Source organism: Schistocerca cancellata, chromosome 1, assembly GCF_023864275.1.
Source record: "Schistocerca cancellata isolate TAMUIC-IGC-003103 chromosome 1, iqSchCanc2.1, whole genome shotgun sequence".
NCBI classification, from domain to species: domain Eukaryota; kingdom Metazoa; phylum Arthropoda; class Insecta; order Orthoptera; family Acrididae; genus Schistocerca; species Schistocerca cancellata.
This window is the reverse complement of record NC_064626.1, coordinates 1,004,384,531-1,004,412,250: the sequence shown is the minus strand read 5'-3', so window position 1 is coordinate 1,004,412,250 and position 27,720 is coordinate 1,004,384,531. Positions and strand designations below refer to the sequence as shown.

Here is a 27,720-nt window from a genome sequence, read left to right as displayed (position 1 = left end):
GTTGCTACTCTCCATTGCACAGGACAGAAAAGTGTGGAGAGCTGCATCAAACGAGTCTACGGACTGAAGACGACAACAACAACACACTCTGCATTTGAAGTCGTCACTAAAAATCTACTACAAAAATCTGACTGGCAAGACTGTTTGGGATGTTTGTCAATGTGTCCAACTCTACGTTCTGAATTTTTTCCTACCTGTGACAAAAGATGGTTGCTAATAGGAACTTTTATGAATCGTGAATCACATGCAGTATTCTCTTCACCTTCAACACGAATGTAAACATTATGCCATGTTTTCTTTCATGTTTGCTGCTATCTCATTTAAATCCTGTCTGCCTAATATAGTTCGAAAATAGAGTGAGACAACAGCAAACGCGGAAGACTATACATATCATGTCATGTTTATATTCTTATGCTGAATAGTGATAATCAGAAATGAAGCACGGCAACTGACAAGCTTTGTAAATCTAAGATGACTCTTAATTTCTGTGCAGAATGTAATGTACTAAAGAGGCGTCTGCAAAGATTTTCAAACGGAGAAAAATTTTCGCTTAACTCTCGTTCAGAACATCTTCTATCATACGCAGTCTATTATTTGGTTCTTGTTGATCATTATCAAAGAAAGTGGCAGTGTAAGTAACAACAAATAGCAGTCTCTTGCCATTGTTTCGCTAATGAGACAATTCCCCTTTTTTAAATTGTAAGTGGTGGTAACGCGCACAAAAGCAAGCCATGCCACTAGCAGTGACGGTCGTCAACACTCATTATCAGAATGCGAAAAACAATTTGTAACACAGTACAATAATGCATTTTCAGCTTAGGGGGATGTAAACACCAATAACAAAGAGAACGGCACTTATCAGATCGAAGCAAAATAAGCAATCGATTCAAACCAGACGAAGCACGTGGAAAAGGAAGGGTACCCATTTAAATATGGACAGAGTGCCTGACACATAGTAATGGCTACCTAATAAAGCTTAATTGCTAAGCTTACGGCTCGAACCAAACTACTGTAGCTGTATCTTCATCCATTCGACCTAAAGTGTGTCTCATGTTACAAAGGACCAACTTTGTTTTGATTTGAAGGTGCGGTCTAAAACTTTTCTCTCGCCTTGAATTTCGAGTCTCATATTTCAGGTGCGGCTTAGATTCGGGGAGTTTTTTTTTTCCTTTATTTCGAGTCTCATTTTTCAGGTGCGGCTTAGATTTGAGTAAATACGGTAAAGGCCACGACTATTTCTTCCTCCATCCCATTTCTGCCTAAATAAAACTAGTAATTACTGTGGAGTGCATTAATACATTAATTTTGCTTTTATCAGGTGCGCTTTGTATAAGGAAAAATGTTTGTTTTCATCGTAAATACACACTGCATTTTTTTGGTGACTAAAGGGAACTGTTGTGACTCTTCAAGTTTTCCCAGCAGATATGTTGTAAATAGTCTTCACAGGTTCGCCAAACCCGTGAAGACTATTTACAAAATATACATTATTCAGAAATTACTAGGACTTTGCTACAAGAAGTTTTATAAAATATTTCATGTCAATAAATTAAAACTGATGGCAGTCCTGTTATGTATCATACTGCACTGCCTTGATTTTGTTTTCTCTGCCAGTCACTTGTGTAACAGTTACATTTGCAACAGTTTGGCTATCAAAACACACTGCAAGTTATTAAAAAATAGCAATTTGAGACAATTTTGGTTTGGTTTAAGTGCTTAAAATTCACTAGTGTGCACTTCGGATTTCACGCTATGTTCTTTTGTCATGACTATGTGTGCTTATTTGCCAGGTTCACACTATGCAGGAAGGGCAGTACAGACAGCTGTTATAGGTAGTTCTTCATGTAGCAAAACTGAGTAACTTTAAAAGACTGTCAAGCAAAGCTTTTGGCCAAATAGTCCTTCATTAGAATTAAACAACTTACACGCACATGACCACAGAATGCACCTTAGCAACTAAAATTTTGACAGTGCATTTCTTTTGGTGTATGTTTCCTGTTTGAAAAATATGAGGGTAAGTTTTGACATGTCTGATTGGACAGTTCCCTTGCCAATCAATTGTGATAGAGTAGAAAACACTAAAGAGCTATGTTGTGTAGAGACTTGATTTTATATTGAAAATAACTTTTATTTATGGTATGTTTTCAGATTTCCAACTAACAAGGGGAGGCCGCCAATTGTGAAATTCAGATTCGATTCATACTGCGCATAATAAAAGCTCATGGCCAGAGGTGTAATGTGGCAAAGCACTAAGATGCACTTCTCAGCCGTTGTCGAGAAAATCGACGGTTAAAAGAAACCATTGTGGTGAAATACTCTCTACGATTAATAATTTTCTAGAGCGTCGTGGCGCAGCGGTAAGCGCTCGGGTTCATAATCCGAAGGTCGCCGGATCGACTCTCGCGCCATACAGCATTATATATATATGTTAAAAACAAAGATTCCATGACTTACCAAACGGGAAAGCGTTGGTAGATAGACACAATAAAAAAGCACACAAACACACACACAAAATTTCGAGCTTTCGCAACCCCTGGTTGCTTCATCAGGAAAGAGGGAAGGAGAGGGAAAGATGAAAGGATGTGGGTTTTAAGGGAGAGGTTAAGGAGTCATTCCAATCCTGGGAGCGGAAAGACTTACCTTAGGGGGAAAAAAGGACAGGTATACACTCGTGCACACACACATATCCATCCACACATATACAGACACAAGCAGACATATTTAAAAGCTTTTTAAATATGTCTGCTTGTGTCTGTATATATGTGTGTGTGTGCGCGAGTGTATACCTGTCCTTTTTTCCCCCTAAGGTAAGTGATATTTCCAGCAGAGAGTACGAGTGTAGGACAGTAAATCTTTGACGAGGGCTGTTTGGTTGAATCTGGGAGTGGGGCTGAAGGTGAGGCCTTGGGATAGGACAGAGGTTTCGGATTGGGAGAGAGGTTTGGAGGAAAGGTTAACTACTAAATTAGGGTGTTGTGGTTCCAGATTGTGTTGATTGGAATTTTGAGGTCCCTTCCCTACAGCCTAGGTCTTCATGGCAAACGAATCTGCTCCAGTCCGGAGTCCCTGAACCATTACACCAACAACCTGAAAGCAGCTTTCGCATCCCGCAACTACCCTCCCAACCTGGAACAGAAGCAAATAACCAGAGCCACTTCCTCATCCCTTCAAACCCAGAACCTCCCACAGAAGAACCCCAAAAGTGCCCCACTTGTGACAGGATACTTTCCGGGACTGGATCAGACTCTGAATGTGGCTCTCCAGCAGGGATACGACTTCCTCAAATCCTGCCCTGAAATGAGATCCATCCTTCATGAAATCCTCCCCACTCCACCAAGAGTGTCTTTCCGCCGTCCACCTAACCTTCGTAACCTCTTAGTTCATCCCTATGAAATCCCCAAACCACCTTCCCTACCCTCTGGCTCCTACCCTTGTAACCGCCCCCGGTGTAAAACCTGTCCCATGCACCCTCCCACCACCACCTACTCCAGTCCTGTAACCCGGAAGGTGTACACGATCAAAGGCAGAGCCACGTGTGAAAGCACCCATGTGATTTACCAACTGACCTGCCTACACTGTGAAGCTTTCTATGTGGGAATGACCAGCAACAAACTGTCCATTCGCATGAATGGACACAGGCAGACAGTGTTTGTTGGTAATGAGGATCACCCTGTGGCTAAACATGCCTTGGTGCACGGCCAGCACATCTTGGCACAGTGTTACACCGTCCGGGTTATCTGGATACTTCCCACTAACACCAACCTGTCAGAACTCCAGAGATGGGAACTTGCCCTTCAGTATATCCTCTCTTCTCGTTATTCGCCAGGGCTCAACCTCCGCTAATTTCAAGTTGCCGCCACTCATACCTCACCTGTCTTTCAACAACATCTTTGCCTCTTTACTTCCGCCTTGACTGACATCTCTGCCCAAACTGTTTGCCTTTACAAATGTCTGCTTGTGTCTGTGTATGTGCAGATGGATATGTGTGTGTGTGCGCGAGTGTATACCTGTCCTTTTTTCCCCCTAAGGTAAGTCTTTCCACTCCCGGAATTAGAATGACTCCTTACCCTCTCCCTTAAAACCCACATCCTTTCGTCTTTCCCTCTCCTTCCCTCTTTCCTGACGAAGCAACCGTTGGTTGCAAAAGCTAGAATTTTGTGTGTATGTTTGTGTTTGTTTGTGCGTCTATCGACGTGCCAGCGCTTTCGTTTGGTAAGTCACATCATCTTTGTTTTTTATATATATATAAAATTCCCGGCAATCAGTTCCAACAATTACACATACAATAAGTTGTTGAAAGTCGTTTGTCGTGGAAAAACTGGCGACTTTGAACATCATTATGTTTTCCGCAAACAAAGTTGTATTTCACAAATGTTATTAATTGTCTTCATAATGTTAACCGCGTATAGTTAACGGAAGACGTAGAAACGATATTCCGAAACGAATACGTATAGCGTAAGTCAAACGTTCGAATTAGAATAGGAACCCCACGAACACAAATTTGCTGTGGCAGGTATGAAATATAAACTCTGTTACTCGCTCGTTACACTTGAAGGACAGATGTTGAATGGGCCGAAAGGAGCCGCCACATAACAGCGTAGTTGCCTGCTAACTTCGAAAGAAGGTAGATGCGGTCCCTAGCGCAACTTATAACCTCGTCGAAAATCAGTGCGGACGTGAGAGCTTTGGTACACCCTGTTAAACAAACGGAAAAATGGAGGTGGTACAATTGGAGAGCGATCTGCCTTCACCAACGTGCATAAGCAATTCATTGGGGAATACCAAGCAGGCTTCCGTAAAGGGCGGTCTTGTGCGGAACAAATTTGGAACCTGAAAATGATTTTACAACACAAACAGAACCTGATCATTACCTTTGTTGACTTCAAAAAGGCGTACGACTCTATCGACCGGAAAACTCTCTTCAAAATTCTAGCAGAATACAAAGTAGACAACAAAACACGAGCTATCATAGAGCAAACTTTAACCAACACGACCTCCAAAGTAAAGTTCTGTGGGGAACTATCAGAGCCCTTCGAAATTCGCACAGGTGTCCGACAAGGCGATGGCCTCTCACCTCTCCTTTTCAATCTGGTGTTAGATAAGGTCATAAAAGAATGGGAAACATCACAACAGGGGATAACATTAGGAAACCTACAGATTAAATGCCTGGCTTTTGCAGATGATTTGGCGATTGTCACGAAAGGTATAAAGGAAACAAAAGACGCTATTGAAAAACTGCACGAAATTGCTTCCAAAACTGGACTACAGATCTCGTACGAAAAGACACAGTTTATGAGCACAAAGAAACTCTCATTTCTGAACACAAAGTATGGCACGATTTACAAAACAGCAAACTTCAAATACCTCGGTGAAACACTACAAATGAGTGGACATAACAGAGACTCAAATGAAGAAAGAAAGACTAAACTGGACAAGGCATACAAAGTAGTGTGAAATCATTACAACAAGAAGTCTATCTCACAAAAAGCCAAATTACGCCATTACGACACGGTGGTGCTCCCCGAGGCACTATATGCAGCAGAGACCACACTAATCCGAGGGCATACACGTATCAGACAATTAGAATAAGTAGAACGGAAAATACTTAGGAAAATATTTGGCGCAACTAACAACACTGGAATATGGATCAAGAAACCTACAGAGGAACTGTACAAACATACGGAGACAATCACAGAAAAGATTAGAAAACGCAGACTACAATTCTATGGACACCTATACAGAATGCCATCACACAGGCTGACCAAACAGATCTTTGACTGGGTAACCACTAGAAACAACAAATGGGTGGCAGAGGTAGAAAACGACCTGAACCAGCTCAACATAACAGCAGACACAATAAACGACAGAATAAAGTTCAGAAACATCATTAAGAAAAGTAAACTACATGAGATACAATGCGACAAACGAACAGGCGTAAAATGGACCGAAGAACGAAAGCAAGATCACAGCCAGAAGATGAAAGAAATATGGGCAACCAAAAAGGCAATAAAGATGAAGCCGAAGACACGAAGCCGACAAGAAGCATGGACAGAGGACCGGAAACAGAAACACAACGAGCGAATGAGGGAAGTTTGGGCAGCAAGGAAGGCAGCAAAAGGAACTGGCCATGTAGTTTAGTCCAAATGCGCTCTTTAAGGGCAAAACACCAATAATAATAATAATAATAATAACAGACAACACAACACCACATACAAAGTTTGCCAACGTAATCCCATTCCTGATGTCCAGGCAGAGCTTCAAGGAATCCTCAGAACCTTAGGCCCCCTACAAAACCTTTCACCTGACTCCATCGACCTCCTGACCCCACCAACACCCCGCACCCCTACCTTCTACCTTCTTCCTAAAATTCACAAACCCAATCATCCCGGCCGCCCCATTGTAGCTGGTTACCAAGCCCCCACAGAACGTATCTCTGCCTACGTAGATCAATACCTTCAACCCATTACATGCAGTCTCCCATCCTTCATCAAAGACAGCAACCACTTTCTCGAACGCCTGGAATCCTTACCCAATCCATTACCCCCAGAAACCATCCTTGTAACCATTGATGCCAACTCCTTATACACAAATATCCCGCACGTCCAGGGCCTCGCTGCGATGGAGCACTTCCTTTCACGCCGATCACCTGCCACCCTACCTAAAACCTCTTTCCTCATTACCTTAGCCAGCTTCATCCTGACCCACAACTTCTTCACTTTCGAAAACCAGACATACCAACAATTAAAGGGAACAGCCATGGGTACCAGGATGGCCCCCTCGTACGCCAACCTATTCATGGGTCGCTTAGAGGAAGCCTTCTTGGTTACCCAGGCCTGCCAACCCAAAGTTTGGTACAGATTTATTGATGACATCTTCATGATCTGGACTCACAGTGAAGAAGAACTCCAGAATTTCCTCTTCAACCTCAACTTCTTTGGTTCCATCAGATTCACCTGGTCCTACTCCAAATCCCATGCCACTTTCCTTGATGTTGACCTTCACCTGTCCAATGGCCAGCTTCACACGTCCGTCCACATCAAACCCACCAACAAGCAACAGTACCTCCATTACGACAGCTGCCACCCATTCCACATCAAACGGTCCCTTCCCTACAGCCTAGGTCTTCGTGGCAAACGAATCTGCTCCAGTCCGGAATCCCTGAAGCATTACACCAACAACCTGACAACAGCTTTCGCATCCCGCAACTACCCTCCCGACCTGGTACAGAAGCAAATAACCAGAGCCACTTCCTCATCCTCTCAAACCCAGAACCTCCCACAGAAGAACCACAAAAGTGCCCCACTTGTGACAGGATACTTTCCGGGACTGGATCAGATTCTGAATGTGGCTCTCCAGCAGGGATACGACTTCCTCAAATCCTGCCCTGAAATGAGATCCATCCTTCATGAAATCCTCCCCACTCCACCAAGAGTGTCTTTCCGCCGTCCACCTAACCTTCGTAACCTCTTAGTACATCCCTATGAAATCCCCAAACCACCTTCCCTACCCTCTGGTTCCTACCCTTGTAACCGCCCCCGGTGTAAAACCTGTCCCATGCACCCTCCCACCACCACCTACTCCAGTCCTGTAACCCGGAAGGTGTACACAATCAAAGGCAGAGCCACGTGTGAAAGCACCCACGTGATCTACCAACTGACCTGCCTACACTGTGATGCATTCTATGTGGGAATGACCAGCAACAAACTGTCCATTCGCATGAATGGACACAGGCAGACAGTGTTTGTTGGTAATGAGGATCACCCTGTGGCTAAACATGCCTTGGTGCACGACCAGCACATCTTGGCGCAGTGTTACACCGTCCAGGTTATCTGGATACTTCCTACTAACACCAACCTATCCGAACTCCGGAGATGGGAACTTGCTCTTCAATATATCCTCTCTTCCCGTTATCCACCAGGCCTCAATCTCCGCTAATTTCAAGTTGCCGCCACTCATACCTCACCTGTCATTCAACAACATCTTTGCCTCTGCACTTCTGCCTCGACTGACATCTCTGCCCATACTCTTTGTCTTTAAATATGTCTGCTTGTGTCTGTATATGTGTGGATGGATATGTGTGTGTGTGCGAGTGTATACCCGTCCTTTTTTCCCCCTAAGGTAAGTCTTTCCGCTCCCGGGACTGGAATGACTCCTTACCCTCTCCCTTAAAACCCACATCCTTTCGTCTTTCCCTCTCCTTCCCTCTTTCCTGATGAGGCAACAGTTTGTTGCGAAAGCTTGAATTTTGTGTGTATGTTTGTGTTCGTTTGTGTGTCTATCGACCTGCCAGCACTTTCATTTGGTAAGTCACATCATCTTTGTTTTTATATATATATATATATATATATATATATAATAGAAGGAAACATTCCATGAAGGAAAAATATACCTAAAAACAAAGATGATGTGACTTACCAAATGAAAGTGCTGGCAGGTCTGCTTGTGTCTGTATATGTGTGGATGGATATGTGTGTGTGTGCGAGTGTATACCCGTCCTTTTTTCCCCATAAGGTAAGTCTTTCTGCTCCCGGGACTGGAATGACTCCTTACCCTCTCCCTTAAAACCCACATCCTTTCGTCTTTCCCTCTCCTTCCCTCTTTCCTGATGAGGCAACAGTTTGTTGCGAAAGCTTGAATTTTGTGTGTATGTTTGTGTTCGTTTGTGTGTCTGTCGACCTGCCAGCACTTTCATTTGGTAAGTCACATCATCTTTGTTTTTAGGTATATATATATATATATATATACAAAAAACTAATAATAAAAAAATGTTGCATGGCGCGAGATTCGATCCGGCGACCTTCGGATTACGAACTCGAGCGCTTACCGCTGCGCCACAACGCTGTAGAAAATCATTAATCGTAGAGATTATTTCACCGCAATGGTTTCTTTTAACTGTCGATTTTCTCGACAACGGCTGAGAAGTGCATCTTGGTGCTTTGCCACATTACACCTCTGGCCATGAGCTTTTATTATGCGCAGTATGAATCGAATCTGAATTTCACAATTGGCGGCCTCCCCTTGTAAGTTGACAATTACTTTCTTCGCAGTATTCAGACTAGTGCAACTGTCTTCAGGTGCTTCAAGTACACAAAACTGCTACTTGAGACATTTAAAGATAATAAGTTATTTGTTGGAATATCGCACAGAAAAATGTATATGTCAGTTTATTTGGTAAGCTGGAAACATATAATTAGTCGGACCTCAGAAACCATGTAACTATTGTTGTTTTCAATACTTTAATTTATTGAGTAAATGCTCAAAAAATTTCTTTAGTGCATTATTTTTTGTGTTTATGGCAGATCTTTCTTTTATGTTGTGAACAGTGGAACTCATCTTTATTTTAAATTTCTTATTTTATGGTGCTTGCTACTTTTTGTAAATTGTGGATCCAGATTGAACATTTTCCTCCAGTAGACTGTGTGCTTCAATGTAACATCCAGATAATGTGCCAGAGAGTTACCAGAATCCAGATTTTTGCTTTCCATAGACAATTAAGCAATCACAACCAATCCTCTCTCCTAAAATCTTCAAAATTTAATAGTGGATGACTGTTTTAGAATACGAGGCAGTGCACAAAAGTTCTCAGAATAGTATTGCCTTGGTTGGAGGTTGTGCAGTACACATTCAACTCACTGGGGATGTGATGCGCAACTTCTTGGGGATTCAGTACTGTCTGTGGCATTGCTTGATATATTTTGTCTGCTTGTAATAAATGTTTTAGCTGCATGTGTTTTGTTCTATCTCCTCATTTTTGAAGCTGGCACATTTAAGTGAACTACATGTAGCTGTGAAATTTTGCTTCTTGCTTGGGAAGAAGCCCAGGATGATGACAGGCTTCATGCTGGATGTCCATCAAGTGCCTGAACAGATGAAATTGTTGAGAAAATTTGGGAACTTTTTGCCGAAACTGATGATGGACTATTGAATATATGATAGAGGGAATTGAATTGTCTTTTAACTCAGCTCAGGGATTTCTAACAGAAGATTTGGGAACTGAAAAGGATCAATGGCAAATTTTTGCTCCAGTTTGATTGATAAGTAAAAGGAGCACTGAGTGGAAGCATTCAATGCTTTGATACATCTACATTTACATTTATACTCCGCAAGCCACCCAACAGTGTTGGGCAGAGGGCACTTTACGTGCCACTGTCAATACCTCCCTTTCCTGTTCCAGTCGCGTATGGTTTGCGGGAAGAACGACTCTCTGAAAGCCTCTGTGTGCGCTCGAATCTCTCTAATTTTACATTCGTGATTTCCTCAGGAGGTATAAGTAGGGGGAAGCAATATATTCGATACCTCATCCAGAAACGCACCCTCTCGAAACCTGGCGAGCAACCTACACCGCGATGCAGAGCGCCTCTCTTGCAGAGTCTGCCACACATCTCTGTAACGCTATGACGGTTACCAAATAACCCTGTGACGAAACGCGCCGCTCTTCTTTGGATCTTCTCTATCTCCTCCATCAACCCAATCTGGTACGGATCCCACACTGATGAGCAATACTCAAGTATAGGTCGAACGAGTGTTTTGTAAGCCACCTCCTTTTTGATGGACTACATTTTCTAAGGACTCGCCCAATGAATCTCAACCTGATACCTGCCTTACCAACAATTAATTTTATATGATCATTCCACTTCAAATCATTCCGCACGCATACTCCCAGATATTTTACAGAAGTAACTGCTACCAGTGTTTGTTCCGCTATCATATAATCACACAATAAAGGATCCTTCTTTCTATGTATTCGCAATACATTACATTTGTCTATGTTAAGGGTCAGTTGCCACTCGCTGCACCAAGTGCCTATCTGCTGCAGATCTTCCTGCATTTCGCTACAATTTTCTAATGCTGCAACTTCTCTGTATACTACAGCATCATCCGTGAAAAGCCGCATGGAACTTCCGACACTATCTACTAGGTCATTCATATATATTGTGAAAAGCAATGGTCCCATAACACTCCTCTGTGGCATGCCAGAGGTTACTTTAACGTCTGTAGACGTCTCTCCATTGATAACAACATGCTGTGTTCTGTTTGCTAAAAACTCTTCAATCGTCACACAGAACAGATCCAAACATTTACTTTCCAAGATTATTGGTGGTCATGGTTCTATGGTTACAGCCATGAAACCAAACAACTGTCCAGCCATTGGAAAGTGTAATTTTCAGTTGATAGGCACACAAACAAGATAGAAAAGGTAGCTGAGCTTTTGGACAATGTTCTCCACATTTGGACAAAGTTCTCCACCCATGTTGGATGGAGTGAGTTAATGGAGAAAGGATGTGGTATGGAGAGAAAGTGGCGGCAGTAAGTCTACATTACCGTATTTACTCGAATCCAAGCCGCACTCGAATCTAAGCCGCACCTGAAAAATGAGACATCAAGGAAAAAAAATTTCCCCGAATCTAAGCCGCACCTGAAATTTGAGACTCGAAATTCAATGGGATAGAAAAGTTTTAGGCCATTGTAATATGAGACACAATTTAGGTCGAAGGAATGGCGATAGAGCTACAGTAGTTTGGTTCGAGTCGTAAGCTTAGCAGTTAAGCTTTACCATGTAGCCACCGCTATGCATCAGGCACTCCGTCCGTATATATACGGGTACCCTTTCTTTTTCACGTGCTTCGTCTGGTTTGAATCGATTGCTTACTTTGCTTTGATCTGACAAGTGCCGTTCTCTTTGTTATAGGTGTTTACATCACTCTAGGCTGAAAATACATTATTGCACTGTGTCATGCATTGTTTGTCGCATTCTGATAATGACTGTTTACGGCCTGTCGCCGCTCGCGGCATGGCTTGCTTTTGTGCGCGCTACTGCCGCTTACAATTAAATCTAGTCAATTGCCGTGCTTCATTTCTGACTGCATCACTATTAGGCATAAGAATAATACGAATATAAACATGACATGATATGTATATTATTCTGCGTTTGCTGTTGTCTCACTCCAGTTTCGTAGTTTATTAGGCAGACATAATTTAAATGAGATAGCAGCAAACACGAAACAATACATGGCAAAATGTTTATATCCGTATTATTCTTATGGTGAAGAGAATACTGCATTTGATTCACAATTCATAAAAGTTCCTATTAGCAACCATCTTTTCTCACAGGTAGGAAAAAATTCAGAATGTAGAGTTTCCCATATTGACAAACATCCCAAACAGTCTCGCCAGTTGGATTTTCGTAGTACATTGAAATGCTGCTACATTCGAAGATGAACAATATGGAATTTGTATTTACTTCATTGGATAATGTACGAAATTGCAGTGGCCGAAACTCTGGGCGGATACAGAAGCTCGTCTTCCACCTTTTTTTAATTTATTTACTGACGTAGAGGTTTTGGCGCCAGTATTTATCTTTGTGCCTGCAAAGCATGCCTGTGTAGCACTACATATATTCGACAGCAGAAGTTAGTTGTGGTGGCACCTACCAACATTTTTGAGAACTTCCGCTTGCTTTGCACTCGATTCTAAGCCGCAGGCGGTTTTTTGGATTACAAAAACTGGAAAAAAAATGCGGCTTAGATTCGAGTAAATATGGTATATCCACATCCATACTCTTATCAAGCACTGTGAAGTGTATGGCAGATGGACGATATATGACAGTGTAGCACATAATCAGGGTTGCTTCTCTTCCATCCACATACTGCTTGGCCTGGAAATGAGAGCAATATTCTAGGCTGAGACACACAAGTCTTTTGTAAGCAATTTCCTATGTATACTCATTGCATTTTCCCAATGGCCTACCAAGGACCAAAGTCTACCATATACTTTACCTATGAATGAACCTGTGTGATAATTCTATTTCATATCCTCACAAATTGCTACATCCAGGTATATGTATAAGTTGACGGCAGTGGAAGATCTTTAATATTGTAGTCATAGAATACTATGTTTTGCATTAAGTGTGACCTCCCTTTTTATGCTCACCAGCTCAACCTACACCACCTTTCATGACAGTAAAGCTAAGAGTGCACCTAAAATATTACTTTGTAATAAAAACAACAGTAAAACAGGCAACTGACTCATTTTGTTTCATTCATGTATTATTTGATGCAGAATTCAAGATTGCTGGTCACACAACAGACTTTGTCAATAAAGTATTGGAGAAAATGAAAAATGGTGTACCAAATGGTGGACTGGATGACCTTCAGAGTATACATATGTAATGTATCCAGGTACGTGGAAATGGATGACAATAGTGTTACGATAATTATGATAAAAAGTGTTATGATAACGCTGGAAAAAGTAATTTCAATGCCCATTTTATGTACTGCAACTTTGGCCACTACTGAGTAATTGTAAATGTAATGTAAAAACAGTGGCCGAAGTGCTCTTACATATATAGTGTTACTTAGTAAGTAGTGTCACTGTGCTGGTTCAAAAATATTGTGCTGTATGTAAAACTTTTTATGCTCTGTTTCCTTACTAATTGTATTATATTCATTGAATAATCCCCACATAATGCCAAATATATTGTGCCCTGAGACAGTATAGATAGATATACATTGACACTAACTGTATATTAATTCTTGCTTACTTTTTTTACTATAATTCTTGAGCATAATAAATAAAAATGGCCATAAATACCTATTTTGGCTGCTTTCCGTGCATGTATGCTCAAAATTTAAAATTGTTAATACTAATGTACATGTTATTTAACATGCCCAACTTGGAGGGTAATGATGTGTTTACAGTATTTTCTTGCACAGAGCGTAGTCACAGTTTCATGTAATTTTTTAAACCGTGATTCTTTTGTTTTACAAAAGCTTCAAGCTTCCTTAATGAGAACAGGTTCCATGGCTTTATGGATTAAATGTACACTGTATCTTGAAGCATTTGTTCATAGTTACTTTTCAGTAAATACATGGATGTCTGTGCTAAACAAATTATTGATAAGGATTCAGACACAATTGCTTCACTTTGTTTAATACTCCTTTATTTTTAAATGAATGTAAGATACAGCTACAATGCACAGTATGTGTAACTATCATATGTTACATGATCAGTTTTAGAAGTTTCCTGTCTTTAAGAGATTTTTCGTAATATATGTTTCTTGAACCTCTACCCTTAGTGTCTAGCCTGTATTGCAGATCCTACTTCGAGGTCTCCTTTGTGGATGCAGAAAGTGTCGCATTTGTAGTATTTATGCCATCTTCCCTTCAGCTAATTGTCTGTGTAGTGCTCTTCTTTCCCCTGATTTCCAGTTCTAACCAGTGTTGTTTTCCTCAGTTCGGGGAGTAGCTAAACAGCTTATAAGTCTACAGAAAGGAAGTGTGGTGCCTGCTCTCATTAGCATTATACGAAGGTGCTGAATGAATGGCAAAAATGGTCAACTTTCTGTAGTATGGAAGTTTGTGATTGTGACTGATGTGCAATAAAATACAAAAATATTTAAACCAAATCGAGAATATGCAGTGTGTTACTTGTTCAGTCAACTGTATTGATAGTAATGAAAAAATTTTAATCCTGCTGTCCAGTATTTAATTTTATTCGCTTGCTTCATATTTTTATAACATTGACATGATGGCATTGCAAATAAACTTTTTTTTTTGCTACTGTTAACTTCACATTGAGATGAAGCTGTGTCAGTCAGACAGCCACTAAAAATAGTTTTCATATGTATTTCATATGTGGGCTTCTATATGTTTTACATGGAGTGTTGGAAGAAAAATTTTTAATCCAAATGTTGTTGTTTACTGATTATGCTGAGCTATTGGCACGTGCATGCCTTGACATAAAATGAAACATGACTGTTCTCTATTATCAGGTACCGTCAACTGTTAAAAACAAGCTTGCAAAGTTGGTCACATTGTGAATAACAAAATGCTAAGGTGTCAGTATTGCCCATTTATCACAGTTAGCATATCAGTTCGATATAGTGCTTTCTCACTACTTCTTTTGATAATTCTTTAAGTGAGCAGTTCTTAATAATGACTAATATTGAAGAAGAAACTATTATACACAATATCTGGGACATATTTAGTCATTCAGAACAAAACATAAAAGCAAAGGCAGAAAAATGCCTATTTTTGATTGTAAGAGGAAGGACAAAAATAATGTATGGTGTTTAGTAAATAATGAAGAAATCAGAAGGATTAAGTAGAATTTATAACATTCAATTACTCAATGTTAGTTTGATAACTGTATTCTGCAGTGGAACAATTATATAATCATAGAGCTAAATATACCCTGTGAATATATTTCATATACATTTTTATCAATATTGTAATGTATATTCTCAGATATGTATAAATTTGTGGGAAGCATTATCTAGTAGGCATCAGGTATAGTATTTTGATGGAATGCAAATTGCCATTTGGATATAAAAGTATTGCTTCTATGTGTATAAACATTTAATATTCATCTAAAAATCACCTACAAGACATTTAAATAAATGTTAGGATTGAATGGTTGTTTGCAATTACTTGTAGTATGTAGATAATTAACAGTATGAGGATACAGAAGGAAACTTATGTATGATTTCAAAGTTGCTTTCACATCTAGAGTGGAAACTGTATTTTGCTACTTTTTTTTTCTTTTTCTTTTTTAAATAGTTAGAATAATTGTGTATAATTTCAAATTCCAGTAGAGGTGAAATTGGTGTGATATCAGCAAATGAATGCCATTGTGGGTATCATAATTGGCTCTTTACTGCAGTTTGACACAAACAGGGAATGGGGAGAAATTATAACAGTATTTTTCTTTTTGTTTTTGCTTACTTCTGGGCAGAGCATAAAGAGCAGTGAATAATAAGGTAATTTGTAACAGTACTGTTCGCTGTTGTAGCACTAAGATTTTTTCATCATAGTGTGTGACTTCACAAAATGTGATAGTGAATTGTGATATTCTATACAGATGTGTGTATTTATATATTCGTATTTTGAAGATGTGCAAGGATATTTTTTAGTACTTTTTAGATTATTGATTTACAAATTTAGAGAGATGTAAGAGGAATGAATGTGAAGAAATATTTATTGTACAGTTTTACAGAAAACCACTATTTTCAGAATTTTACAGGTAGATAATGCTATGAAACAGTGTCTAATAGAAAGCTGAATTTATTAGTGTTATACAGGTTTCAGTATTTGTAAATAAATGACCTTTTTTTAATTTTCTAGTAGCAAAGTAATTGCAATTTATAATATTATATTATCTTTATTAAGTTGAATCTGTAATTAGCAAGGTAGCAACAAGGTTCTTGCACTGCTTCTTTTTATATTGCTATCTGAATATGGTACAGTATCAAGCTGATTACTTATGCTGCTATACTGTCTGCATTTTGCTGATCACAAACTGTGCAGTAACTTAATAAATAGTTCCTAAAAGTATACATGTCCATTGTGTACATAATTTCTGTAGTGTGGCAATTGTTACATGCAAACTTATATGTAATGAGACATTATTTATGTGTTTGTACAGTACTTACAAAAGTTTATTTCTGTTCTGAAAGTTTTTTGTGTATATGTGCGCTTTAAAATTATTATTATTATTATTTTTTTTACTCTGACATGAGTCGGCTAACATTCTTTGTATCGTACATGGCCTCCATATCTGTAGTATTTGTCAAATTTATGTATTACTTCAGAGCCAGAACATATTTTTATAAAGTGTCAACTAGTCATACTATTCAGTCATATTGTATGCCAGCTATGTAAATAACTATTTTAATGCACAACTGATAATTGTGATGTTATGTAAATAGATACAAATTTTAATTTACTGCCTTCATGTACAAAAATCTTGTTAAATGTTAATAAATGACTGCTGTGTTTTGAAGCCATAAACATCTTCCTGTTTCCTTATATGTGCACATTTCATGTACAATTCTAACCCATTTTTGTGGCTGATTGAATATGATTGTTAGATTACCTGTTCTTGTTTGTATCCAGAAAATGCATCTGTCATTGTTATTTCTTTGAAAGTGAACTTGCTTTTTTGTAAGAGATGTTCACATTATTGTGGTGATGCCTAGGTAGAAACTTCTGGAAATCGTACTGTGTAAGACAGTCTCTGAATTGTTGATTATCCCTGTGCAATATACAGGCATCAATATACCAAAATAAGTTCTCAGTTTATTCACAAGATTTCTAAGGTTGACACTAATTCTTTTCTCAGTTAGTTTTCACGTGAAGGCTAATTTGTTCACCCAGTCACAAACTGAAATGTCTTGTAATTTTTACTCAAATTTTGGCATAATTTTAGGAGGTTAATGTTAGAGAAGTGAACTTTCAGGACATACTATATTTTTTATAACATATTATTTTACTCTCAAAAGATTTGTGGTATCCGTACATTTGAACACACAACATGCAGAAAACCAGGTAATTTTAGTTCTGTCAAGTCATTCTGTTGCGAGTTGTTCATTCCCATCATTTAGCAAATTTGTGGGTCATAACATTTTATTTGTGCAAAATTGTTTTTGCACATTATCAGCACTGAATCCCTAACATAGGTACCCCCCAAAAAACTCACACACACACACACACACACGTACACACGTTGGGACACTGGAGAAGAGAACTACTGTTTTATGGGTCAAAAACACAGTATTTACACTATTATTGATTAGTACATGTTTTGTTCCTTATTTCTTTGGGAGTGTATTGGTAGTAAACATAAATGACCTGCAAATTCCATTTCAACACTGAAAGTCTTTATACTAAGGGAATTTCTTTAGGCACCTAGTGAGCTCAGATTATGTTATATCTTATATTTATTATTAACCTGGAGGAATATTGTTGATACTTTGTGCTTCTTGAAAGGAAATTCAATATTAGTAAATAATTTTAAGATGCTAAAAATCCTCCAACTGTACTTTGTTGGTTAGTGTATCAGAGAGTGTTTTTGGGCAGCACACAAATTTTGATTATTTTTAGAATAGTGTTTTCCATTAAGAACTATATAATTTGTTTCAGTGCAGGAAAACTGACTTTGTTTGAATAAATTAGTATGTGCTGGAATATATTAAATTTTGACGACGAGTCCATCTCTCCTGTATAAATTTGCCCTCCTTTAATATAATTCATGTACATACTCTCCATGATTCCGTCAGTTTTGTTCACAATTTGGCAAACAGCATTGCTCGGTGTGAAATTTAAGCTTTACCAAATGTATTAGTGTTTGAAAAGTCAGAATAGCAGCCCGATAGAATTTTCAAAAACTGCCAACATTTCGATGTGCACAAACCACTTTTACTAAGACACTGATGACATTCAGTTGAAGGTTTGTGCTTAGTTTACTTATTTTTCAAGGTACAGGTTTATTTACTATTTTCCGTTGAGTTCAATTCAGTGTTCTTTTTCGGTTGACCATTATTGTAAGACGTGCTGTTTAGTCAAGATGGACATCCTGCCAAACCAGTGAAAGTGAGGAAATTAGTATGTAGTTTCCTGGGATACATAGTGTGGACTATTTTCAGCCTCAGAAAACACTTTAATTTTCTCTTCCTGTTTGGCTTTCTGCCATGATATGGCTGCTTTGCTTTGCTTTGCTGTCTGAAGCAAGGCTACCCCCTTCCCTTCACAGGGAAGCCGGGTTGTAACAACTGTAAAATTGATATTAATTAAGGCATTATATATATATATAAATTGACATTTATTACTGTATGTACTGTATGGGATGTCTGGTAAAATTATCACCCCCCCCCCCCTTTTCTCTCTCTCCTGTTCCCAAAGAAACAATAACTGTATGAACAAAATGACCATATTGCAGCAGCTCTCCCTCTACTTTGCATACTTCATTCATCATCTAAAGTACATATATTCTGGTGTTTATAAACCAACAAGTTCTTGTAGAGAAAAACAAGCACTAAAAAGTGTTTCTTTGTTAGTCTTTAAATTGCTTTTGGAATTGGATGACTGAACATTTTTCTTTATTTAAAGGCAGTAAACAAAATTCCACATTGTTGATATGTTTATTCTGTGTAAAGCAGAATGTAATTTGAAGAATGTGCTGCTTTTGGGTTTCTGAAATCATAGAAATACTATTAAATAACTTAACAAATGGAAACACAATTTAAGAGTAGTAGTAGTTTGCAAAAGATTGCAGTATTCCTTCTCTGTTAATTGTTAACATTCCATAATGGATATTAAGAACTGAAACAGATGTCAATATTTCCAAAAGTTAACTTGTACTTCTGATTTCCAGAGTGGAAACATGATTCTGGTCTTAGTAATAGCAATATTTTCATGTTCCAGCTAATTTTTTAAACATAGAATGCTGACTCCAAAGACAGTTCTTTCAGAAGTATAAAAACTGTGGACAGTTCCTGATAATTGTACAAAATTTGAAATCAGTTTCTTATGCTCATTAATTTTTTTTATAATACATGTAATTTACATGCTTATGAAGTAGTAGTTTTTTCAGTATTCCTATGGGAAGTGTCACAGGCATTTTCATTAAAAACTGTGGTGTTAACACACAGCACAGAGTAATGAAATTAAACTGGAAGGGTAGACATAACATTTCAGAAATTTCTTTTATGAGTACAACTACAGGTTGAACTGAAATACAATTTTCTAAATTTATTATTACAACCACCCTTTTTTTTAAGACAAAAAGCCATTTCTTGAGGAATAATGTCACAGTGACCTGACAAATATACATTTCAAGAACCAGTAAGTGAATCAATGGTTATTTAAAGCTGTACTTTTATATGATGTTATGGAAACTGTGTGTTCAGTTGGTCTCTATAGGAAGAAACCACTTTATATGTGGGTATATTACTTAAAACAGTATATCTGAAAATAGAGGAATTTTTCAAGAACGTACTGGTAAAAGCCGATCTGAAGAATGGGTTTGTCTATTACCAGAACCAAATGTTTGTGGATTTTGTATTTATTTCCCTGCCCCATTTTTTTTCCCCATTAATTGTGTTTCTGTCTGCCTTGTACAATGGAAAAGTTTTCTGAACCCCATTTACACATACATAACGTTCTTTTGAAACACGTTGTCATAGTGTCTTCATTTCTTCACTGTACGTTATCATGTGTATGTGTGTTCTATGTATAATTCATTTATGACCTGCCCAGTTAGCAGTGGTATCACATGAAAAGTGTTATAAAATCAGGACTTTGTAACAGGGCCCTGAAAATTATGTTAAACAAATATGTGTATGGCTGTGCTTTTGGAATATAAAAATGAATGTTCACTCTAGTTTAGTGCTTCTATTTTTTTCTGTCATTGTTCAGTGAAATAAGAGTTTTCATATCCTGGTCCACCTTTTATTGGTTTAGTATAGCAAATGGAATTTCAGTGAAGCCAACATTATCCCTTTCTTACTTTGTCCTAATGGGAAAAAAAGAAAATATATTTTGTGTAGAGTGCAGTCACATTTTTTAAATTAAGGATCCATCAGATTATTGTGCCATTCTCATATAATAACCTCTTTGGAATTGTCTTATGTGCGTATGTACTGAGGAGCCCACTATTATATTGGTAGAAAATATAAATGTTTTTGTTGCATGTTTACTTTGTCTGATGTTTGTTACTCATAGTCTTTTTGTTGATCTGTATATGGATATGTTAACTATTTCAATACTTGTAATGCCTTTACATGCAAAAGAGTACCATTTTTATTGACTGTGAAATTCACTTCCATTTTTTTAATGTGATAATTCATGTATAGCAAACATTTTGTATATGCAACTTTCATCTGTTGAAATAAATCACTGTTACCTTTGAAACATATCTTTTTTAAACCACTTGTGTTAACATGTTTCCCAATGTTGTGTATTGCTTACAGTTTATTTTCGCAGAATTTTTGTTAAATTTCGTAAGTATTACATATGAAAAATTTTCTTAATGTTTGTGTAGTGGTTTTTTTTAATGGATATATGTGTACAGAAATAATTTGATTTTCAGGATTTTACTATTAGGTTACAGATTTTACATTACAGAATTGAAATACATGACTAGAAACAGCTTATGTACATGTTATGTTACAAAAGCAAAATTCGAATTTTCTAGAATAAAAGAATATAATGACAAAGTGCATGTTATGGCTGACTTATTATAGCCTATGAAAAGTTACAAAAATCGTGATTCCAGGTACTCTGACATAATGATTAAATAAAAACTCTTCCTAGAAAAATTTGTGCACATTAACACTATTTGCTTACACAAAAGCAAATGCTACATATTTCTTTCGAGTCACTGCAAAACTAAAACAGTCATTTCTTTTACACACATCTTCAGGGTACTTTGCTAATACACCACAATAAAAACTAAGGTAAAATGAAAACAAGGTAGCAAAGGCCCTCCGCATGCTTAACAAATGGAACTATGACATACAGACTTTTGGTACAAGTGCAAGAGGGAAAAGAAGTAAAGAACACTAATCATCTCAAACTGTTCTGGTGAGGTGGTTAAAAAAGTCTGGGTGATCTTATGGTGACAGAGAGAAAGTAGAATAGAGGCCAGAAGGCCAGGCAAAATAACAATCATCAGGAGAATAGAACAACTCAAATGTTATGGTGGAGTATGAGCTCTGTGGAACTGACTAACAGCTACTCATGAAAATAGATGCATACACTAACAAAGAGATAGAGGGGCTGGCCAGTACTTACCTCAGCTCAGTACAGCCGATAGATACACATAAAACAAAACCGATTTCGGTTTTGTTTTATGTTTTATGTGTATCTATCGGCTGTACTGAGCTGAGGTAAGTACTGGCCAGCCCCTCTATCTCTTTGTTAGTATTTGTTTCACATCTCTATATGAGATTTTCCATTAATCAAATAGATGCATACAGTGTGACTAAAGATCCGAGAGCAAACAAACTGATCCAGTGAACTTGTTAGCAAGTTGTAAGTGGACGTAGACCAGTAAATGAAGCTACCATGGCCACATGTTCACACACCTTTTCTTGCAGATTCTGAGCTGTTTTTTAAGGAACTGTCTAACTGGTTTCAGAGTAAACAAAATCAAACAGAGTGGAAAGACAAAAGATTGAGTCTCAGTCTAAACAAAAACCAGAGCACAGAAATGGATGTCAATGCACTAAGAACGAGACGAAGATAAAAAGAGGTGTCCGACAAGGCAGTCCTCTCTCTCCTTATTTATAGAAAATGCAATACAAGTGATGAAAGGCAGTGGCAATAGGATCATAAGTAAGGATAAACAAATACATTTATTTGCTTTGTTGATGTTACAGTAGTTTTAGCATATTCTGAAAAGGACGAGAACTATATATAAAAAATTTTGTCTGATACCTTTGACATCACTGAAATGCTTTAAGGTACACTCACATTCAATTGAACCTATTACGTCACCAAAATGATTATGAAGTGTGTTTTATGTATAAAGCTGATTTTTATATTGGTGTTAGCTTTATATATCCTTAAGTGCTGTGGTTTCACTTCCAGCCAGGTGCATCATCTTTAGGTGAAATTGAAAATCGAAGCAAGCTAAAAACAAAAGTTAATGACAAAATCCAAACCACTGCTGAAAAATTTTGCGTAAAACCATGTCCTTTAGCAACTCAAGGAAACAGAAATTTGGGGTTATGAAGTGAATAAAAGAAACTATGCTAAGAAATCTGTGACAAGAGTAAACATCTACACCAGTAACAATTGCAAGAGTCATCCAACCATTTCAAAATATCTGCAAGACATTGACATAAGAGACTAATAATTATCCATGAAAAGTATGGAAAACTGTTTCTTGGCAACAACAAACATCCCTTATAGTAAAATTTGTTTCATCTACCAAACAAAGACAACCGAGATTAAATTGTAAGAAGTCAAAATTACAAAGTACTGTGATTAACCTGGATCATAAGTGAATGTGTAAGGAGTTCTTTCTTAACACACTAACTATAAGTAATTGTCAGTTTACCCATTACCACAGCTGTGCTAAGCAAATCAAGTGTGGAAGGCCTGTTCCTGTTAATGAATGTAGTAAACATGCTCCAGGAAATAAATTTGCAGAAGAGTGCCTTGGAACCAAAAGAAACCACATAAAAAGCTTTCCTAATTACACAAGACATTATTCTCATAAACATAATCCTCATAGTAAATACCTGTCACTGGAATTATTTGTCTCAAAAATGTATGAGCCTTATACTGAAAAGCGTGAAGAAAAAAATCTTTTGTCTGTGAAGGCCTGCATTTATTGTAAACTGTTCAATTCAGAATTTAATATATCATTTTATAGCCTAAAAAGTGAACCTGCCATAATTGTAACAGATTAAAAATTTAATCAAAGCATTAAAAGAAACAGTCTATTGCTACAGAAAGAGCTCCATCTAAGAAGACTTGATCAAGCAAGAGCTTTCACAGAAAGGAGGTGTACAGAAAATGAAAGAAGACTCAGCACATGTAATTACTTGAAAACTTAAAAAAAAGGAAAAAAAATTGCCAACTCCAATGCTATCAAGCAATTTTATTTACTACAAGAGACAATTTTGGACATTTAATCTTGGAATACATGACTGTAGCACGTATATGTGATATGAAAATATTGCCTCACATGGCTCTTCAGAAATTGGTTCATGCCTACTGAAATATGTAAAATCGTTACCATCTGAAATTAAACATCTTTTACCTACAGTGATAGTTGTGGGCAAAGCAGAAGTCAAATAACTGCAAAGCAAATAACTGTCTGATTTGGGCTCTATATTTTGTTCATATACCTATTGAAATTGTTGATCAAAAGTTCCTCATGCCTGGTCACAGTTACCTTGATCATAATGGATGATTTTTCTTCACATTTAGACGAACAATAAGAAATCCCATTTATATTTGTGTCACAGGGTTCGATAAATCTGCTGAAATAAATGGGATATTTACGGTGTACGAATGACACCAAGTTTCCTCACCAATTCCTTTATGGCAGACTGTGCTCCACTTCAAGACCTTATAGAAGCATACTGATATGTTAGAAACTAAAACTTAAATGTTCTTGAAACTGACTAAAGTCAATTCACAAACTTCAAAGGAACTTGCAGAAGATTACATCTGTGAGGCTAATAAACAGTCCCTACTGCAATTTGATTTCACAGTCACAGACAAACCATGCAACAAATATACAAGCCTCACAAAGTGTACCGCATACAGCTCTACAAGTCATTAATTACCTGTGGCTGTATGTTTCAAGGCAATAATGGGCTGGGTAGCCACTTAAGACATACCCACACTGGAAACTTAGTACAAGGAGATTAAAACAAACTATTTCTTCCACCATCTCTTCATTTCTCTCTTGGCCCATGGCACGAAATGTTTCTCTTGTACTTGTCTTGATTTTCTGTTTGAAAGAAAAACTGCTATGCCTTTAACATTTTTTCCACTTTCTAAACTAAGCCAGAAGAAAAGGAACTTGCATTTAAAAGCTTGAGCTTAAACCATCTGTTATTTATTTTTGTTTTACTGTCTAATTGGTTCAACAGTTAATAAAATCAGAATGGAGTGGAAAGGCAAAGGATTGAGTCTCAATATACACAAAAACCAGAGCACAGAAATAGACATCAGTGGCACTAAGAACGAGACTAAGATAAGAAGAGGTCTGACAAGGCAGTCCTCTCTCTCCTTACTTATATAATTATTTGTAGAAAATGCAATACAAGTGATGAAAGGCAGTGCCAATGGGATCAAAATTAATGGTAAACAAATACATTGTATTCAAGTTGTTGATAGCAGATTCTGAAAAGGACGAGAACTATATATTACAAATTTTGTCTGATGCCTTTGACAACCACAAACTGAAAATAAATGCCAACCAGTCTAAAATAAAATGCTAATGCAAGTAAAAGAATTTTGCTACTTGGAAAATAGAATACTGATAATAACAGTAGTACAATGGATATTAAAAGAAGAAGAATTATGACGACTAAATAAGCACTCAGATATAAGAGTGAGTTATTAACAAACAACCACCTTAATATAGAAACAAAAAAGAAATTCATCAAAACATTTATTTGGAGCGTGTTAAGCTATGACTATGAAGAGTGGACTCTGTAGGAACAAGGGAAGAAAAATCAGAAGCAACAGAAATACGAATGTGGAAGAGAGCCATAAAAAACAACCTAAACCAAAAGGAAATCTAGTGAACAAATTAAAGAGCTAAAGGCATTCATTAATATGAAACAGAGGAGAAAATCAAAATTAAATTGACACATAATTTAATACAACTACTTCATAAAAAACATCTTGGAAGGAAAAATCAGGAGGGAGACCCAGAACATCCATATTAGAAAGTGTTATCTGCAGAAAGAACTGCAGCAACTACAACTAAATGGTACACATGGCAAAGGCGGATAGTTGCTTCAAAAGGCACTGCTTTTAGTGTTTTCTGATGGTGGTAGTGGTTTCAGTCTGTACTCTGTAGTCAAGTGTGTTAGATGTGAAAGCATGAGAACTCATTTCATAATAAATGCACATTACTTCTACCTTAATTACTATTATGTGAAATTAATGAAAGTTATGACAAAGGTACATACATATTACCATGTGGATCCACAAAAATTAAAAAATATATAAAGGTTCACCACTCATTATAGCGTGTCAAACAGCTACCCTGGTGTATTATGAGAAAGGAAGATTGCGTCCACAGATTGTGTTACAAATAAAAATCTACAAAAACAAATTTAATGAATCTTCTAAATAATAGAATTAAAATCACCTTAAATAAGTCAGATGCATCTAATATATTTCACAAGTGGCCAAGGTAAATGCTGCAATGTTTCAACCTGCTTTTACATCATCTTTTGAGTGCGGAAGCCGCAAATGAAACTTTTGTTGTATGACACTAAATTGTGCACGGAAGCATTCTATTCACACTGACCATTTCTGATGCAACCATATAAACTCTTACACACATCATCTTTCTCAGCTTTGTAAAAAGACAAGACAAAACATAACTCACTGAAAATGTTTGGTTTACCAAGACCAACTATAATGAGAAGAGTTGAAGGTTAAGTTTCATTTAAAATGTTAAATGATTTGCAGTAATTTCACCATCAGTCATTTTTCTGTATACAAGAAAGTATCTGCACACTGTCATGTACTGCTGCTCAGGCTAAAGAATAATAAGTTTAATTAAAAATTAAATGTTCTCAAAATAGAATAACCAGCAGTTACACACTTAGTAACTGCATAAAATAAAATGAATTTCAGATGATATAAATTATGTCAAAAAAGATTGTAAAAGTGCAGAATTTTTTTAACACCACTAGAATATTTTTATTAATAAGTAATAAATTCCCACTAAGTGCTGATGAGTCAGTACATACCAGCGACTTTTCAATTAAAGCCTTTTAGACTACAATGGTCCCATTTTAGTTAGTTTTGACTGGATTCATATCAGATATCCCCAGGCCTGTGACTCAAAACATTCTCAGAAAATCAAATCTCTTCAAACTGTGGCAAAAAAAATGGCTTTGGCAACTGCTCCACTGTCGAAATGAACACACAAATAATAAATAAAAAAATATTTACACAATACTTACTTAGCCGTATATCAATTTCACTTAATACATTCAATCTAGAGGCTGTATATCAGTTTCACTCAATACATCAATCCAGAGAGATACCCTGAATCCAGGAACTTAAATCACTTGTTCCTTCACACTGCATTATTAATTGTTCAGGAGAGTCAGGATCAAGTAGCACTTGGGCTGCACTCCGACCAGTCAGGTATGCACCATGAACCGTTGAATAGAAACTGCTGTGTGTATGCTCTCCAGCAAAGAGAAGTACAGGCTGCAACAACAATAAGTTTTATTCAGAAGCTTAATAGTTATCAGCCTGTCACAGAAATGACATCGATATCAATGTAATATTAGTTTTTGTCAATAAGGTACACCCAGTACAATAATGTACATCAAATTGACCTAAAGAATAGTTTTGTTAACAATATCTTTTTAAATTAATTTAAAAGAATTTTTAATTTACCGTATTTACTCGAATCTAAGCCGCACTCGAATCTAAGCCGCACCTGAAAAATGAGACTTGAAATAAAGGAAAAAAAAATTTCCCGAATCCAAGCCGCATCTGAAATTTGAGACTCGAAATTCAAGGGGAGAGAAAAGTTTTAGGCCGCACCTCCAAATCGAAACAAAGTTGGTCCATTGTAATATGAGACACAATTTAGGTCGAATGAATGGCGATACAGCTACAGTAGTTTGGTTCGAGTCGTAAGCTTAGCAGTTAAGCTTTACCACATAGCCATTGCTATGCGTCAGGTGCTCCGTCCGTATTTATACGGGTACCCTTCCTTTTTCATGTGCTTCGTCTGGTTTGAATCGATTGCTTATTTTGCTTTGATCTGATAAGTGCAGTTTTCTTTGTTATAGATGTTATAGGTGTTGATGATGGCGTCCGCTTGGGTAAAATATTCCGGAGGTAAAATAGTCCCCCATTCGGATCTCCAGGCGGGGACTACTCAAGAGGATGTCGTTATCAGGAGAAAGAAAACTGGCGTTCTACGGATCGGAGCGTGGAATGTCAGATCCCTTAATCGGGCAGGTAGGTTAGAAAATTTAAAAAGGGAAATGGATAGGTTAAAGTTAGATATAGTGGGAATTAGTGAAGTTCGGTGGCAGGAGGAACAAGACTTCTGGTCAGGTGACTACAGGGTTATAAACACAAAGTCAAATAGGGGTAATGCAGGAGTAGGTTTAATAATGAATAGGAAAATAGGAATGCGGGTAAGCTACTACAAACAGCATGGTGAACGCATTATTGTGGCCAAGATAGATACGAAGCCCACACCTACTACAGTAGT

At 37.5% G+C, this 27,720-nt stretch overlaps 2 protein-coding genes across 4 annotated transcripts in view; one reads left to right on the top strand and one right to left on the bottom strand.

Moving 5' to 3' along the window:
- The window catches only part of LOC126088914 (protein CREBRF homolog), a 114,107-nt gene extending 94,263 nt beyond the window's left edge, over positions 1-19,844 (top strand). For both annotated transcript variants that reach the window (XM_049906870.1, XM_049906871.1), the window contains exon 8: positions 13,057-19,844. In XM_049906870.1, the coding sequence (XP_049762827.1) occupies positions 13,057-13,166 (110 nt within the window). In that variant the 3' untranslated portion in view covers positions 13,167-19,844. The remainder of the gene's footprint in view (positions 1-13,056) is intronic.
- Positions 1-27,720, bottom strand: part of LOC126088950 (spermine oxidase) — a 110,497-nt gene that overhangs the window by 5,140 nt on the left and 77,637 nt on the right. Inside the window, exon 6 of one of the 2 annotated variants that reach the window (XR_007520312.1) lies at positions 26,444-26,696. Coding sequence is in view for 1 of the 2 variants with exons in the window: in XM_049906873.1 (XP_049762830.1) it covers positions 26,511-26,696 (186 nt within the window). In the remaining variant the exon portion in view is untranslated. Of the gene's footprint in view, positions 1-21,638; positions 26,697-27,720 lie in introns of those variants that run through there. The other variant, XM_049906873.1, reaches the window with a different exon arrangement.